General features: G+C 40.2%; 1 protein-coding gene across 1 annotated transcript in view; it reads left to right on the forward strand.

The window, feature by feature from the left end:
* LOC118937460 (S-antigen protein-like) overlaps window positions 1-1941 on the forward strand; it is a 7992-nt gene extending 6051 nt beyond the window's left edge. Inside the window, exon 2 of the mRNA XM_036936631.1 lies at window positions 1492-1941. Coding sequence (XP_036792526.1) covers window positions 1492-1941 — 450 coding nt within the window. The remainder of the gene's footprint in view (window positions 1-1491) is intronic.
* Window positions 1942-19788: the final 17847 nt, after the last annotated feature.

Genomic DNA, 19788 nt, shown 5'->3' on the forward strand with positions numbered 1-19788 from the left:
TAGGAGTGCTAATCGAGGATCAGATTCTCCCTGTCCATGTAATCTTATTCATTATAATTCAGAAAGAGAGAGAGACAGAGACAAACACACAGAGAGAGAGAGACAGAGAGACACACAGACAGAGAGACACAGAGAGAGAGAAAGACAGAGAGAAAGAGAGAGAGACAGAGAGAGAGAGAGGGGGTACTACATAGTGTGTCTGTTATTGACACCATTGACTCAGCCATTCTGTTCCTTAAACATGATTTCATGTTACCGTCTGCATAAGGCTTTGAATGTACAGACCAACATATAGACAGGTTCATAAAGACAGACCAACATATAGACAGGTTCATAAAGACAGACCAACATATAGACAGATTCCTAAAGACAGACCAACATGTAGACAGATTCCTAAAGACAGAACAACATGTAGACAGATTCCTAAAGACAGACCAACATGTAGACAGATTCCTAAAGACAGAACAACATGTAGACAGATTCCTAAAGACAGACCAACATGTAGACAGATTCCTAAAGACAGAACAACATGTAGACAGATTCCTAAAGACAGACCAACATGTAGACAGATTCCTAAAGACAGACCAACATGTAGACAGATTCCTAAAGACAGAACAACATGTAGACAGATTCCTAAAGACAGACCAACATGTAGACAGATTCCTAAAGACAGAACAACATGTAGACAGATTCCTAAAGACAGAACAACATGTAGACAGATTCCTAAAGACAGACCAACATGTAGACAGATTCCTAAAGACAGACCAACATGTAGACAGATTCCTAAAGACAGAACAACATGTAGACAGATTCCTAAAGACAGACCAACATGTAGACAGATTCCTAAAGACAGAACAACATGTAGACAGATTCCTAAAGACAGACCAACATGTAGACAGATTCCTAAAGACAGACCAACATGTAGACAGATTCCTAAAGACAGACCAACATGTAGACAGATTCCTAAAGACAGACCAACATGTAGACAGATTCCTAAAGACAGAACAACATGTAGACAGATTCCTAAAGACAGACCAACATGTAGACAGATTCCTAAAGACAGACCAACATGTAGACAGATTCCTAAAGACAGACCAACATGTAGACAGATTCCTAAAGACAGACCAACATGTAGACAGATTCCTAAAGACAGACCAACATGTAGACAGATTCCTAAAGACAGAACAACATGTAGACAGATTCCTAAAGACAGAACAACATGTAGACAGATTCATAAAGACAGACCAACATATAGACAGATTCATAAAGACAGACCAACATATAGACAGATTCATAAAGACAGACCAACATATAGACAGCAGATTTACAACTGTCAGATTATTGTCCCATTCTTCCTGAGGGTGAGAGAATCAGTAACCTCTAACCTCTATCTTCGATCTGTACTAAACATATACTGTAAATCATATTACAATTATCCTGAATCAACCTCGGCTCTGGCATCCGACGGTGTGACTGTATCAATCCCTCTAGGCAGTCCTCAGAGCAGGGGCCAGACAGAGCAGGGGCCAGACAGAGCAGGGGCCAGACACAGCAGGGGCCAGACAGAGCAGGGGCCAGACCGAGCAGGGGCCAGACAGAGCAGGGGCCAGACAGAGCAGGGGCCAGACAGAGCAGGGGCCAGACCGAGCAGGGGCCAGACAGAGCAGGGGCCAGACACAGCAGGGGCCAGACAAAGCAGGGGGCCAGACAGAGCAGGGGCCAGACAGAACAGGGGCCAGACCGAGCAGGGGCCAGACACAGCAGGGGCCAGACACAGCACAGTGGGCCAGGCACAGCAGGGGGCCAGACACAGCAGGGGGCCAGACACAGTGGGGGCCAGACACAGCAGGGGGCCAGACACAGCAGGGGGCCAGACACAGCAGGGGTCCAGACACAGTGTGTACACTCTGTTCTAAATGCCTGGAGCCTAATGCAGAGTAACACCCCAGGACACACATACACACACAAACACAAATTAGCTACACACACACACACAGGAGCTGATGGAAGAGGTAGAATCACACACACACACACACACACACACACACACACACACACACACACAGGCCACGGCACACATCCTTGGATTCCCAAAGACCTCAGCAGAGTGGAATACTTAACCTCTTCATTCTACTAGTATAGTAATGTACTAGTATAGTAATATCTTCTACTAGTATAGTAATGTACTAGTATAGTAATATCTTCTAATAGCACAGTAATATATTTCTACTAATATAGTAATATAGAAGTATAGTAATGTACTAGTATAGTAATATCTTCTAATAGCACAGTAATATATTTCTACTAATATAGTAATATAGAAGTATAGTAATGTACTAGTATAGTAATATCTTCTACTAGTATAGTAATATCTTCTAATAGCACAGTAATATCTTCTAATAGTATAGTAATGTACTAGTATAGTAATATCTTCTAATAGTATAGTAATATCTTCTAATAGTATAGTAATGTACTAGTATAGTAATATCTTCTAATAGTATAGTAATATCTTCTAATAGTATAGTAATGTACTAGTATAGTAATATCTTCTACTAGTATAGTAATGTACTAGTATAGTAATATCTTCTAATAGTATAGTAATGTACTAGTATAGTAATATCTTCTAATAGTATAGTAATGTACTAGTATAGTAATATCTTCTACTAGTATAGTAATATCTTCTACTAGTATAGTAATATCTTCTAATAGTATAGTAATGTACTAGTATAGTAATATCTTCTAATAGTATAGTAATGTACTAGTATAGTAATATCTTCTACTAGTATAGTAATGTACTAGTATAGTAATATCTTCTAATAGCACAGTAATATATTTATACTAATATAGTAATATAGAAGTATAGTAATGTACTAGTATAGTAATATCTTCTACTAGTATAGTAATGTACTGGTATAGTAATATCTTCTAATAGTATAGTAATGTACTAGTATAGTAATATCTTCTACTAGTATAGTAATGTACTAGTATAGTAATATCTTCTACTAGTATAGTAATGTACTGGTATAGTAATATCTTCTAATAGTATAGTAATGTACTAGTATAGTAATATCTTCTACTAGTATAGTAATGTACTAGTATAGTAATATCTTCTACTAGTATAGTAATGTACTGGTATAGTAATATATTCTACTAGTATAGTAATGTACTAGTATAGTAATATCTTCTAATAGCATAGTAATATATTTCTACTAATATAGTAATCTAGTAGTATAGTAATCTGGTAGTATATTAATCTAGTAGTATTGTAATCTAGTAGTATTGTAATCTAGTAGTATTGTAATCTAGTAGTATATTAATCTATTCACGTAGTATAGTAAGATATTTCTACTAATATAGTAATCTAGTAGTATAGTAATCTAGTAGTATTGTAATCTAGTAGTATTGTGATCTAGTAGTATTGTAATTTAGTAGTATATTAATCTATTCATGTAGTATAGTAATCTCTTCTAGTAGCATAGTAATCTAGTAGTATAGTAATCTAGTAGTATAGTAATCCAGTAGTATTGTAATCTAGTAGTATTGTAATCTAGTAGTATTGTAATCTAGTAGTATTGTAATCTAGTAGTATATTCATCTATTCATGTAGTATAGTAATCTCTTCTAGTAGTATAGTAATCTAGTAGTATAGTAATCTGGTAGTATATTAATCTAGTAGTATATTAATCTAGTAGTATTGTAATCTAGTAGTATTGTAATCTAGTAGTATATTAATCTATTCATGTAGTATAGTAATCTCTTCTAGTAGTATAGTAATCTAGTAGTCTAGTAATCTGGTAGTATATTAATCTAGTAGTATATTAATCTAGTAGTATTGTAATCTAGTAGTATTGTAATCTAATAGTATATTAATCTATTCATGTAGTATAGTAATCTCTTCTAGTAGTATAGTAATCTAGTAGTATAGTACTCTCTTCTATTAGTGCAGTAATCTCTTCTTGTAGTATAGTAATCTAGTAGTATATTAATCTCTTCTAGTAGTATAGTACTCTCTTCTATTAGTACAGTAATCTCTTCTTGTAGTATAGTAATCTAGTAGTATATTAATCTATTCTTGCAGTATAGTAATCTAGTAGTATAGTAATCTCTTCTAGTAGTATAGTACTATCTTCTATTAGTACAGTAATCTCTTCTAGTAGTATAGTAATCTAGTAGTATAGTAATCTAGTAGTATATTAATCTATTCTTGTAGTATAGTAATCTAGTAGTATATTAATATCTTCTAGTAGTATAGTACTCTCTTCTATTAGTACAGTAATCTCTTCTTGTAGTATAGTAATCTAGTAGTATATTAATCTCTTCTAGTAGTATAGTAATCTAGTAGTATATTAATCTCTTCTAGTAGTATAGTAATATAGTAGTATATTAATCTATTATTGTAGTATAGTAATCTAGTAGTATAGTAATCTAGTAGTATATTAATCTATTCTTGTAGTATAGTAATCTAGTAGTATAGTAATCTAGTAGTATATTAATATATTCTTGTAGTATAGTAATCTAGTAGTATAGTAATCTAGTAGTATATTCATCTATTCTTGTAGTATAGTAATCGAGTAGTATAGTAATCTCTTCTAGTAGTATAGTAATCTAGTAGTATAGTACTCTCTTCTATTAGTACAGTAATCTCTTCTAGTAGTATAGTACTCTCTTCTATTAGTACAGTAATCTCTTCTAGTAGTATAGTACTCTCTTCTATTAGTACAGTAATCTCTTCTTGTAGTATAGTAATCTGGTAGTATAGTAATATCTTCTAGTAGTATAGTACCCTCTCCTATTAGTATAGAAATCTCTTCTTGTAGTATAGTAATCTGGTAGTATAGAAATCTCTTCTTGTAGTATAGTAATCTAGTAGTATAGTAATATATTCTAGTAGTATAGTACTCTCTCTTATTAGTATAGTAATCTATTCTAGTAGTATAGAAATCTCTTCTTGTAGTATAGTAATCTAGGTTAACCCAGAAGTAAAACCCATAAGTAAAATATGTGTGGGCACATGCGCAAATCACTTGAAGCCAAGCAGTTGAAGCACCGCCTTCTCCCAATCCCGATAGGTCCAAATACCCAGTGACGAAAACCCAAAGACCGGAACTAATGCTGCTCGTTATTTCACGCAACCCATTCAGTCCCGACAGAGTCTTCGGTGATATGATACTCTGCCCAATCTCGCTGACTAGTTTCAAGTTTGGTCACATGCACAGGTATAGTAGAAAGGCTTCACTTGCAAGTCCTACAGTGCAATACTCAATATAACAAGAAGTACAACCAAGAAACCCCCTACGAGAAATAAGAAGTAAGAAAATGTGTTATATAATGTACACTGTGCAGTCTAACTGATGTTGTGAGAGTCTCTCGGGTTGTTTAAAGAACAGTAGTGACATTGGGATATCCAGGCCTATTAAAGAACATTGGGATATCCAGGCCTATTACAGGACATTGGGATGTCCGGGCCTATTACAGAACATTGGGATATCCGGGCCTATTACAGAACATTGGGATATCCAGGCCTATTACAGAACATTGGGATATCCAGGCCTATTAAAGAACATTGGGATATCCAGGCCTATTACAGAACATTGGGATGTCCGGGCCTATTACAGAACATTGGGATATCCAGGCCTATTAAAGAACATTGGGATATCCAGGCCTATTACAGGACATTGGGATGTCCGGGCCTATTACAGAACATTGGGATATCCGGGCCTATTACAGAACATTGGGATGTCCGGGCCTATTACAGAACATTGGGATATCCAGGCCTATTACAGAACATTGGGATATCCAGGCCTATTACAGAACATTGGGATATCCGGGCCTATTACAGAACATTGGGATATCCGGGCCTATTACAGAACATTGGGGTATCCGGGCCTATTAGGGCCTATTACAGAACATTGGGATATCCAGGCCTATTACAGAACATTGGGATATCCGGGCCTATTACAGAACATTAGGATGTCCGGGCCTATTACAGAACATTGAGATATCCGGGCCTATTACAGAACATTGGGATATCCAGGCCTATTACAGAACATTGGGATATCCGGGCCTATTACAGAACATTGGGATATCCGGGCCTATTACAGAACATTGGGATGTCGGGCCTATTACAGAACATTGGGATATCCGGGCCTATTACAGAACATTGGGATGTCCGGGCCTATTACAGAACATTGGGATATCCAGGCCTATTACAGAACATTGGGATATCCAGGCCTATTACAGAACATTGGGATATCCGGGCCTATTACAGAACATTGGGATATCCGGGCCTATTACAGAACATTGGGATATCCAGGCCTATTACAGAACATTGAGATATCCAGGCCTATTACAGAACATTGGGATATCCGGGCCTATTACAGAACATTGGGATATCCAGGCCTATTACAGAACATTGGGATATCCAGGCCTATTACAGAACATTGGGATATCCGGGCCTATTACAGAACATTGGGATATCCAGGCCTATTACAGAACATTGGGATATCCGGGCCTATTACAGAACATTGGGATATCCAGGCCTATTACAGAACATTGGGATATTCGGGCCTATTACAGAACATTGGGATATCCAGGCCTATTACAGAACATTGGGATATCCGGGCCTATTACAGAACATTGGGATATCCAGGCCTATTACAGAACATTGGGATATCCGGGCCTATTAGGGCCTATTACAGAACATTGGGATATCCGGGCCTGTTACAGAACATTGGGATATCCGGGCCTGTTACAGAACATTGGGATATCCGGGCCTATTAGGGCCTATTACAGAACATTGGGGTATCCGGGCCTATTAGGGCTTATTACAGAACATTGGGATATCTGGGCCTACCTCCGTAGAGAAAAGTATTATCGATGAACGGAATGTTTGGCTGAAGTGTAAAAAGGGTGCATTCCTATTTTAAATATAGTTTTGTCTTTGTATTGATACCTAAGTATGTACTGGTATGTGTGTGTCTGGTGGACGTTGCTGGGTGGGAATGTGGTGAAGAGGAACGAAGGTGGAAAGAAAGACAAGGTGATGAGGTTGAAACCATTAAATTAACATTTTATGGGGAGGAAACTCCACATGATTCAAGGTTGCTGTGTTCACGTCTGTTAACTCTGATCACGGTGACTGAGGTGAAAGCCTCAGTCATTGTGAAAAGCCTGATTCTGAATCATTTTATATCAGCAGGAGTCTAACAACTCCATCTGATTCTGATTCATTATATATCAGTAGGAGTCTAACAACTCCATCTGATTCTGATTCATTATATACCAGCAGGAGTCTATCAACTCCATCTGATTCTGATTCATTATATATCAGTAGGAGTCTAACAACTGCATCTGATTCTGATTCATTATATACCAGCAGGAGTCTAACAACTCCATCTGATTCTGATTCATTATATATCAGCACGAGTCTATCAACTCCATCTGATTCTGATTCATTATATATCAGCAGGAGTCTATAAACTCCATCTGATTCACAGAGACCCTGTTATGAGCAGGTCCAAAGCCTAGCACAATATCTCAGATAACACATTAAGGGTGGTAGACTGTAACCAGTGATCCTATATCTCTGATAACCCATTAAGGGTGGTAGACTGTAACCCCTGACCCTATATCTCTGATTACCCATTAAGGGTGGTAGACTGTAACCTGTGATACTATATCTCTGATTACCCATTAAGGGTGGTAGACTGTAACCTGTGATACTATATCTCTGATTACCCATTAAGGGTGGTAGACTGTAACCCCTGACACTATATCTCAGATTACCCAATAAGGGTGGTAGACTGTAACCTCTGATACTATATCTCTGATTACCCATTAAGGGTGGTAGACTGTAACCCCTGATACTATATCTCAGATTACCCATTAAGGGTGGTAGACTGTAACCTCTGACCCTATATCTCTGATTACCCATTAAGGGTGATAGACTGTAACAAGACTCAATATTCAATAAATGTTCCTTATTGTTTTGACGAGGGGTGAAGGTTGTGAAGTGAAGGCTGAATGCCTGATAGTGAAGTTAATTCTATGAGCTGAGGTGAAGGTGAAGTACATTAGGTGAAGCCCTGTATGGCGACAGACATGTTCATTCTATGAACTGAACGGAGTGAAGGATGTAAGTGAAACTCCATCTGAAACACTGGTTATTTATGAACGTTGCAATTCACCAGGAAACCCAGAGTGGGCGGTAACTGTAAAAAGCCTATACATTACCCTAGGATACTGAGCACTGGCTGTAACTATAGATACAAGGTAGCTTTATTCATTACCCTAGGATACCGAGCACTGGCGGTAACTATAGATACAAGGTAGATTTATACATTACCCTAGGATACCGAGCACTGGCGGTAACTATAGATACAAGGTAGCTTTATTCATTACCCTAGGATACCGAGCACTGGCGGTAACTATAGATACAAGGTAGCTTTATTCATTACCCTAGGATACCGAGCACTGGCGGTAACTATAGATACAAGGTAGCTTTATTCATTACCCTAGGATACCGAGCACTGGCGGTAACTATAGATACAAGGTAGCTTTATTCATTACCCTAGGATACTGAGCACTGGCGGTAATTATAGATACAAGGTAGCTTTATTCATTACCCTAGGATACCGAGCACTGGCGGTAACTATAGATACAAGGTAGCTTTATACATTACCCTAGGATACCGAGCACTGGCGGTAACTATAGATACAAGGTAGCTTTATTCATTACCCTAGGATACCTAGCACTGGCGGTAACTATAGATACAAGGTAGCTTTATTCATTATCCTAGGATACCGAGCACTGCCGGTAACTATAGATACAAGGTAGCTTTATTCATTACCCTAGGATACCGAGCACTGGCGGTAACTATAGATACAAGGTAGCTTTATTCATTACCCTAGGATACCTAGCACTGCCGGTAACTATAGATACATGGTAGCTTTATTCATTACCCTAGGATACCTAGCACTGGCGGTAACTATAGATACAAGGTAGCTTTATTCATTACCCTAGGATACCGAGCACTGGCGGTAACTATAGATACAAGGTAGATTTATTCATTACCCTAGGATACCTAGCACTGGCGGTAACTATAGATACAAGGTAGCTTTATTCATTACCCTAGGATACCTAGCACTGCCGGTAACTATAGATACAAGGTAGCTTTATACATTACCCTAGGATACCGAGCACTGGCGGTAACTATAGATACAAGGTAGCTTTATTCATTACCCTAGGATACCTAGCACTGGCGGTAACTATAGATACAAGGTAGCTTTATTCATTACCCTAGGATACCTAGCACTGCCGGTAACTATAGATACAAGGTAGCTTTATACATTACCCTAGGATACCGAGCACTGGCGGTAACTATAGATACAAGGTAGCTTTATACATCACCCTAGGATACCTAGCACTGGCGGTAACTATAGATACAAGGTAGCTTTATACATTACCCTAGGATACCTAGCACTGGCGGTAACTATAGATACAAGGTAGCTTTATTCATTACCCTAGGATACCGAGCACTGGCGGTAACTATAGATACAAGGTAGCTTTATACATTACCCTAGGATACCTAGCACTGGCGGTAACTATAGATACAAGGTAGCTTTATTCATTACCCTAGGATACCTAGCACTGGCGGTAACTATAGATACAAGGTAGCTTTATACATTACCCTAGGATACCGAGCACTGGCGGTAACTATAGATACAAGGTAGCTTTATTCATTACCCTAGGATACCGAGCACTGGCGGTAACTATAGATACAAGGTAGCTTTATTCATTATCCTAGGATACAGAGCACTGGCGGTAACTATAGATACAAGGTAGCTTTATTCATTACCCTAGGATACCGAGCACTGGCGGTAACTATAGATACAAGGTAGCTTTATTCATTACCCTAGGATACCGAGCACTGGCGGTAACTATAGATACAAGGTAGCTTTATACATTACCCTAGGATACCGAGCACTGCCGGTAACTATAGATACAAGGTAGCTTTATTCATTACCCTAGGATACCGAGCACTGCCGGTAACTATAGATACAAGGTAGATTTATACATTACCCTAGGATACCGAGCACTGGCGGTAACTATAGATACAAGGTAGCTTTATTCATTACCCTAGGATACCTAGCACTGCCGGTAACTATAGATACAAGGTAGCTTTATTCATTACCCTAGGATACCGAGCACTGGCGGTAACTATAGATACAAGGTCGATTTATACATTACCATAGGATACCGAGCACTGGCGGTAACTATAGATACAAGGTAGATTTATACATTACCCTAGGATACCTAGCACTGGCGGTAACTATAGATACAAGGTAGCTTTATTCATTACCCTAGGATACCGAGCACTGGCGGTAACTATAGATACAAGGTAGCTTTATTCATTACCCTAGGATACCGAGCACTGGCGGTAACTATAGATACAAGGTAGCTTTATTCATTACCCTAGGATACCGAGCACTGGCGGTAACTATAGATACAAGGTAGCTTTATTCATTACCCTAGGATACCGAGCACTGCCGGTAACTATAGATACAAGGTAGCTTTATACATTACCCTAGGATACTGAGCACTGGCGGTAACTATAGATACAAGGTAGCTTTATTCATTACCCTAGGATACCGAGCACTGGCGGTAACTATAGATACAAGGTAGCTTTATTCATTACCCTAGGATACCTAGCACTGGCGGTAACTATAGATACAAGGTAGATTTATACATTACCCTAGGATACCGAGCACTGGCGGTAACTATAGATACAAGGTAGATTTATACATTACCCTAGGATACCGAGCACTGGCGGTAACTATAGATACAAGGTAGATTTATACATTACCCTAGGATACCTAGCACTGGCGGTAACTATAGATACAAGGTAGCTTTATTCATTACCCTAGGATACCGAGCACTGGCGGTAACTATAGATACAAGGTAGCTTTATTCATTACCCTAGGATACCGAGCACTGGCGGTAACTATAGATACAAGGTAGCTTTATTCATTACCCTAGGATACCGAGCACTGGCGGTAACTATAGATACAAGGTAGCTTTATTCATTATCCTAGGATACAGAGCACTGGCGGTAACTATAGATACAAGGTAGCTTTATTCATTACCCTAGGATACCGAGCACTGGCGGTAACTATAGATACAAGGTAGCTTTATTCATTACCCTAGGATACCGAGCACTGGCGGTAACTATAGATACAAGGTAGCTTTATACATTACCCTAGGATACCGAGCACTGCCGGTAACTATAGATACAAGGTAGCTTTATTCATTACCCTAGGATACCGAGCACTGCCGGTAACTATAGATACAAGGTAGATTTATACATTACCCTAGGATACCGAGCACTGGCGGTAACTATAGATACAAGGTAGCTTTATTCATTACCCTAGGATACCTAGCACTGCCGGTAACTATAGATACAAGGTAGCTTTATTCATTACCCTAGGATACCGAGCACTGGCGGTAACTATAGATACAAGGTCGATTTATACATTACCCTAGGATACCGAGCACTGGCGGTAACTATAGATACAAGGTAGATTTATACATTACCCTAGGATACCTAGCACTGGCGGTAACTATAGATACAAGGTAGCTTTATTCATTACCCTAGGATACCGAGCACTGGCGGTAACTATAGATACAAGGTAGCTTTATTCATTACCCTAGGATACCGAGCACTGGCGGTAACTATAGATACAAGGTAGCTTTATTCATTACCCTAGGATACCGAGCACTGGCGGTAACTATAGATACAAGGTAGCTTTATTCATTACCCTAGGATACCGAGCACTGCCGGTAACTATAGATACAAGGTAGCTTTATACATTACCCTAGGATACTGAGCACTGGCGGTAACTATAGATACAAGGTAGCTTTATTCATTACCCTAGGATACCGAGCACTGGCGGTAACTATAGATACAAGGTAGCTTTATTCATTACCCTAGGATACCTAGCACTGGCGGTAACTATAGATACAAGGTAGATTTATACATTACCCTAGGATACCGAGCACTGGCGGTAACTATAGATACAAGGTAGATTTATACATTACCCTAGGATACCTAGCACTGGCGGTAACTATAGATACAAGGTAGATTTATACATTACCCTAGGATACCTAGCACTGGCGGTAACTATAGATACAAGGTAGCTTTATTCATTACCCTAGGATACCGAGCACTGCCGGTAACTATAGATACAAGGTAGCTTTATTCATTACCCTAGGATACCGAGCACTGGCGGTAACTATAGATACAAGGTAGATTTATACATTACCCTAGGATACTGAGCACTGGCGGTAACTATAGATACAAGGTAGATTTATACATTACCCTAGGATACCTAGCACTGGCGGTAACTATAGATACAAGGTAGATTTATACATTACCCTAGGATACCTAGCACTGCCGGTAACTATAGATACAAGGTAGCTTTATTCATTACCCTAGGATACCGAGCACTGGCGGTAACTATAGATACAAGGTAGATTTATACATTACCCTAGGATACCGAGCACTGGCGGTAACTATAGATACAAGGTAGATTTATACATTACCCTAGGATACCTAGCACTGGCGGTAACTATAGATACAAGGTAGCTTTATTCATTACCCTAGGATACCTAGCACTGCCGGTAACTATAGATACAAGGTAGCTTTATTCATTATCCTAGGATACCGAGCACTGGCGGTAACTATAGATACAAGGTAGATTTATACATTACCCTAGGATACTGAGCACTGGCGGTAACTATAGATACAAGGTAGATTTATACATTACCCTAGGATACCGAGCACTGGCGGTAACTATAGATACAAGGTAGATTTATACATTACCCTAGGATACCGAGCACTGGCGGTAACTATAGATACAAGGTAGATTTATACATTACCCTAGGATACCTAGCACTGGCGGTAACTATAGATACAAGGTAGCTTTATTCATTACCCTAGGATACCGAGCACTGGCGGTAACTATAGATACAAGGTAGCTTTATTCATTACCCTAGAATACCGAGCACTGGCGGTAACTATAGATACAAGGTAGCTTTATACATTACCCTAGGATACCGAGCACTGGCGGTAACTATAGATACAAGGTAGCTTTATTCACGACAAGGTTATTTAGTGAAAAAAGGTGTTCATTTAGTTATTTAGTGAAACAAGGTGTATATTTAGTTATTTAGTGAAACAAGGTGTATATTTAGTTATTTAGTGAAACAAGGTGTATATTTAGTTATTTATTGAAACAAGGTGTATATTTAGTTATTTAGTGAAACAAGGTGTATATTTAGTTATTTTGTGAAACAAGGTGTATATTTAGTTATTTAGTGAAACAAGGTGTATATTTAGTTATTTAGTGAAACAAGGTGTATATTTAGTTATTTAGTGAAACAAGGTGTATATTTAGTTATTTTGTGAAACAAGGTGTATATTTAGTTATTTAGTGAAAAAGGTGTATATTTAGTTATTTAGTGAAACAAGGTGTATATTTAGTTATTTAGTGAAACAAGGTGTATATTTAGTTATTTAGTGAAACAAGGTGTATATTTAGTTATTTAGTGAAAAAGGTGTATATTTAGTTATTTAGTGAAACAAGGTGTATATTTAGTTATTTAGTGAAACAAGGTGTATATTTAGTTATTTTGTGAAACAAGGTGTATATTTAGTTATTTAGTGAAAAAGGTGTATATTTAGTTATTTAGTGAAACAAGGTGTATATTTAGTTATTTAGTGAAACAAGGTGTATATTTAGTTATTTAGTGAAACAAGGTGTATATTTAGTTATTTAGTGAAAAAGGTGTATATTTAGTTATTTAGTGAAACAAGGTGTATATTTAGTTATTTTGTGAAACAACGTGTAGATTTAGTTATTTAGTGAAGAAAGGTGTATATTTAGTTATTTAGTGAAAAAGGTGTATATTTAGTTATTTAGTGAAAAAGGTGTAGATTTAGTTATTTAGTGAAGAAAGGTGTACATTTAGTTATTTAGTGAAAAAGGTGTATATTTAGTTATTTAGTGAAATGCCTCAGTTTCCCCTCTTTGCCAATGAAATAGTCATTTAAATAACTGCCGATGTCAAAAGGTTTTGGTGATGAATAATGAGCCATCTGATTAAACGAAAGACGGAGTTTAATTATTCTTTCTGCCCATAATGTGATTTAGTAGTCCATCACAAGAGATAATTTATCTTAGTTTCATAAAACAGCCGCTTCTCGTTTTTCCCGTTCAGTTTTTAGTGACATTATTTCTCAATTTACAAAATGTCTGCCAATCAGATGTGCAGCCAGATGTATTTCCCTGCTTCATTTCTACAGTTTTTCATCAAAGGACTAAAAGGGGTCTTTTAATCACTATGGTTCCACACACTTCCCGAAGAACCCTTGAAGAAAAGTATTTTCCTAGTAGGAGACTTTACAGAGAGGCAGTCAGGTTAGAGACGCGCCGTGACTCAGATAGAAGACTGAAGAACCCTTGAAGAAAACTATTTTCCTAGTAGGAGACTTTACAGAGAGGCAGTCAGGTTAGAGACACGCCGTGACTCAGATAGAAGACTGAAGGACTGGAGTAGAACATTACAATTACTCTTTCACGCTCCTCCTCTCCACTCCTCTCCTCCTCTCCTCCATTCATCCTCTCTTCATCTCCTCCTCTCTACCCCACCTCTCCACTCCTCCTCTCCTCTCCACTCATCCTCTCCACTCCTCCTCTCCTCTCCACTCCACTCCTCCTCTCCAGTCCTCCTCTCCACTCCACTCCACTCCACTCCACTCCTCCTCTCCAGTCCTCCTCTCCACTCCACTCCTCCACTCCACTCCTCCTCTCCAGTCCTCCTCTCCTCCACTCATCCTCTCCACTCTTCCTCTCCACTCCATTCCACTCCTCCTCTCCACTGCTCCTCTCCATTCCACTCCACTCCTCCACTCCAGTCCTCCTCTCTAGTCCTCCTCTCCTCCTCTCCAGTCCTCCTCTCTAGTCCTCCCCTCCTCCACTCCTCCTCTCCAGTCCTCCTCTCCTCCACTCCTCCTCTCCTCTCCTCTACCCCTCCTCTCCACTCCTCCTCTCCACTCCTCCTCTCCACCCCACCCCTCTCCTCTCCTCTCCTCTCCTCTCCTCTCCTCTCCTCTCCTCTCCTCTCCTCTCCACTCCACTCCACTCCACTCCACTCCTCCTCTCCTCTCCAACTGTCTAGATCCTTTGGAATTTACACCTCTGTACCTGCCAATTTGTCCCATCTGCTGTCACAGAGGGGATGAGGATGTTTATGTGGAACACAAACTCGTCTGTCTCAGGCTGCCCTGGTGTGATACCCCCTAACTATCTCTCTCTATGAGGTAGGCTAAAGGCCCTGGTGTTATACCCCCTAACTATCTCTCTCTATGAGGTAGGCTAAAGGCCCTGGTGTTATACCCCCTAACTATCTCTCTCTATGAGGCTAAAGGCCCTGGTGTTATACCCCCTAACTATCTCTCTCTATGAGGTAGGCTAAAGGCCCTGGTGTTATACCCCCTAACTATCTCTCTCTATGAGGTAGGCTAAAGGCCCTGGTGTTATACCCCCTAACTATCTCTCTCTATGAGGCTAAAGGCCCTGGTGTTATACCCCCTAACTATCTCTCTCTATGAGGTAGGCTAAAGGCCCTGGTGTTATACCCCCTAACTATCTCTCTCTATGAGGCTAAAGGCCCTGGTGTTATACCCCCTAACTATCTCTCTCTATGAGGCTAAAGGCCCTGGTGTTATACCCCCTAACTATCTCTCTCTATGAGGCTAAAGGCCCTGGTGTTATACCCCCTAACTATCTCTCTCTATGAGGCGAAAGGCCCTGGTGTTATACCCCCTAACTATCTCTCTCTATGAGGCTAAAGGCCCTGGTGTTATACCCCCTAACTATCTCTCTCTATGAGACTAAAGGCCCTGGTGTTATACCCCCTAACTATCTCTCTCTATGAGGCTAAAGGCCCTGGTGTTATACCCCCTAACTATCTCTCTCTATGAGGCTAAAGGCCCTGGTGTTATACCCCCTAACTATCTCTCTCTATGAGGCTAAAGGCCCTGGTGTTATACCCCCTAACTATCTCTCTCTATGAGGTAGGCTAAAGGCCCTGGTGTTATACCCCCTAACTATCTCTCTCTATGAGGTAGGCTAAAGGCCCTGGTGTTATACCCCCTAACTATCTCTCTCTATGAGGCTAAAGGCCCTGGTGTTATACCCCCTAACTATCTCTCTCTATGAGGCTAAAGGCCCTGGTGTTATACCCCCTAACTATCTCTCTCTATGAGGCTAAAGGCCCTGATGTTATACCCCCTAACTATCTCTCTCTATGAGGCTAAAGGCCCTGGTGTTATACCCCCTAACTATCTCTCTCTATGAGGTAGGCTAAAGGCCCTGGTGTTATACCCCCTAACTATCTCTCTCTATGAGGTAGACTAAAGGCCCTGGTGTTATACCCCCTAACTATCTCTCTCTATGAGGCTAAAGGCCCTGGTGTTATACCCCCTAACTATCTCTCTCTATGAGGCTAAAGGCCCTGGTGTTATACCCCCTAACTATCTCTCTCTATGAGGCTAAAGGCCCTGGTGTTATACCCCCTAACTATCTCTCTCTATGAGGCTAAAGGCCCTGGTGTTATACCCCCTAACTATCTCTCTCTATGAGGCTAAAGGCCCTGGTGTTATACCCCCTAACTATCTCTCTCTATGAGGCTAAAGGCCCTGGTGTTATACCCCCTAACTATCTCTCTCTATGAGGCTAAAGGCCCTGGTGTTATACCCCCTAACTATCTCTCTCTATGAGGCTAAAGGCCCTGGTGTTATACCCCCTAACTATCTCTCTCTATGAGGTAGGCTAAAGGCCCTGGTGTTATACCCCCTAACTATCTCTCTCTATGAGGTAGGCTAAAGGCCCTGGTGTTATACCCCCTAACTATCTCTCTCTTTGAGGCTAAAGGCCCTGGTGTTATACCCCCTAACTATCTCTCTCTATGAGGCTAAAGGCCCTGGTGTTATACCCCCTAACTATCTCTCTCTATGAGGCTAAAGGCCCTGGTGTTATACCCCCTAACTATCTCTCTCTATGAGGCTAAAGGCCCTGGTGTTATACCCCCTAACTATCTCTCTCTATGAGGTAGGCTAAAGGCCCTGGTGTTATACCCCCTAACTATCTCTCTCTATGAGGCTAAAGGCCCTGGTGTTATACCCCCTAACTATCTCTCTCTATGAGGCTAAAGGCCCTGGTGTTATACCCCCTAACTATCTCTCTCTATGAGGCTAAAGGCCCTGGTGTTATACCCCCTAACTATCTCTCTCTATGAGGCTAAAGGCCCTGGTGTTATACCCCCTAACTATCTCTCTCTATGAGGTAGGCTAAAGGCCCTGGTGTTATACCCCCTAACTATCTCTCTCTATGAGGTAGGCTAAAGGCCCTGGTGTTATACCCCCTAACTATCTCTCTCTATGAGGTAGGCTAAAGGCCCTGGTGTTATACCCCCTAACTATCTCTCTCTATGAGGTAGGCTAAAGGCCCTGGTGTTATACCCCCTAACTATCTCTCTCTATGAGGCTAAAGGCCCTGGTGTTATACCCCCTAACTATCTCTCTCTATGAGGCTAAAGGCCCTGGTGTTATACCCCCTAACTATCTCTCTCTATGAGGCTAAAGGCCCTGGTGTTATACCCCCTAACTATCTCTCTCTATGAGGCTAAAGGCCCTGGTGTTATACCCCCTAACTATCTCTCTCTATGAGGCTAAAGGCCCTGGTGTTATACCCCCTAACTATCTCTCTCTATGAGGCTAAAGGCCCTGGTGTTATACCCCCTAACTATCTCTCTCTATGAGGCTAAAGGCCCTGGTGTTATACCCCCTAACTATCTCTCTCTATGAGGCTAAAGGCCCTGGTGTTATACCCCCAAACTATCTCTCTCTATGAGGTAGACTAAAGGCCCTGGTGTTATACCCCCTAACTATCTCTCTCTATGAGGCTAAAGGCCCTGGTGTTATACCCCCTAACTATCTCTCTCTATGAGGCTAAAGGCCCTGGTGTTATACCCCCTAACTATCTCTCTCTATGAGGCTAAAGGCCCTGGTGTTATACCCCCTAACTATCTCTCTCTATGAGGTAGACTAAAGGCCCTGGTGTTATACCCCCTAACTATCTCTCTCTATGAGGTAGGCTAAAGGCCCTGGTGTCTTTCCGCTGCTTTATATTTTATTTTACCTTTATTTAACCAGGTAGGCTAGTTGAGAACACCTTTATTTAACCAGGTAGGCTAGTTGAAAACACCTTTATTTAACCAGGTAGGCTAGTTGAGAACACCTTTATTTAACCAGGTAGGCTAGTTGAAAACACCTTTATTTAACCAGGTAGGCTAGTTGAGAACACCTTTATTTAACCTGGTAGGCTAGTTGAGAACACCTTTATTTAACCAGGTAGGCTAGTTGAGAACACCTTTATTTAACCAGGTAGCACAGTTGAGAACACCTTTATTTAACCACGTAGGACAGTTGAGAACAAGTTCTCATTTACAATTGCGACCTGGCCAAGATAAAGCAAAGAGGTTCGACACAAACAACAACACAGAGTTACACCTGGAGTAAAACAAACATACAGTCAATAATACAGTAGAAACAAGTCTATATACGATGTGAGCAAATGAGGTGAGATAAGGGAGGTAAAGGCAAAAAAAAAAGGCCATGGTGGTGTCGTGTCTTTGGCTATGCCGGATTAATTGATAAAACATGCTATTCTATAAAATAATTTCTCCATAATTAATATCACCTGATTGAGCTAATCATGTAAATGTAATTAACTAGAGAGTCGGGCACTACGAAATAATATTTTTAGAGCTGTTATCTTCCGAATAAACTCTTAAAGACCTAGTAATATTTTACATCCATAGCAGTCAACATTCATCTTCATCTTACTTCAGTCTCATCTGAAAGTTGTACATTCTTGGTTATCTGCAAGAACCCTGGCTAACAAGTTGAATCAGCAATACAAAATTGGTTTTAATAATGTATTTATTAAATACCTAACTAATCAAACATAATTCATATACACATAATTATATCATAACTTGATTACAAATTACGTCATAAGGGAAAACGTCCCTAGTGGGCGGAACAGATATGAAAGCTTGTTACACAAAGGAAAAGGTCTGGTTGAGTGAAAGAGCGGGAAGACAGGAACAAAGTTGAAGCTGTGCTATCGTAAATACAGTATCTTATGCATTCTAAATTACTGCCCATTTGGAAAAGGAAAATGCAATAAATATTTACTCTGAGCTGCGCTTCGGTAGGTTGGTGGTAGATGGAAGGCCGTGTTGCCAAACCCGAGTCCTTCGTCCTTTGAAGAATGTCTCTGGTTGTCAATTGGTTACGTTGTAGTAACGTCGTTGTGTGATAGACGGGATACTCTGTCTGTTCTTTCCTAACCTGCGTTTGCAGCTGATGTTGCTAACTCAACGGCTAGGAGGTATCACTTCTGTAGTGAATAAGAGTTCAAAGTTCATACCATTCGCAACCAAAGCTCCTGCTGATGTTGGCTTCTTCCTGTAGTTATTTTCTGAAGCATTCTGACATAGGATCGTCATCCTACCTCATCGGAACAGGAGGTTATATTGTCGTCAAGGCTTCATATAGGAAAGGAGAGGAGGGCGTGTTTGAAAAGTTTTACAGACCTTGTCCCTTCACAGAGGCGGGCCACTGAGTGAGCAGCCCTAATTTATGAAAATCCAAATCTCACA

Source organism: Oncorhynchus mykiss, chromosome 11 (genome assembly GCF_013265735.2).
Source record: "Oncorhynchus mykiss isolate Arlee chromosome 11, USDA_OmykA_1.1, whole genome shotgun sequence".
Classification (NCBI taxonomy): domain Eukaryota; kingdom Metazoa; phylum Chordata; class Actinopteri; order Salmoniformes; family Salmonidae; genus Oncorhynchus; species Oncorhynchus mykiss.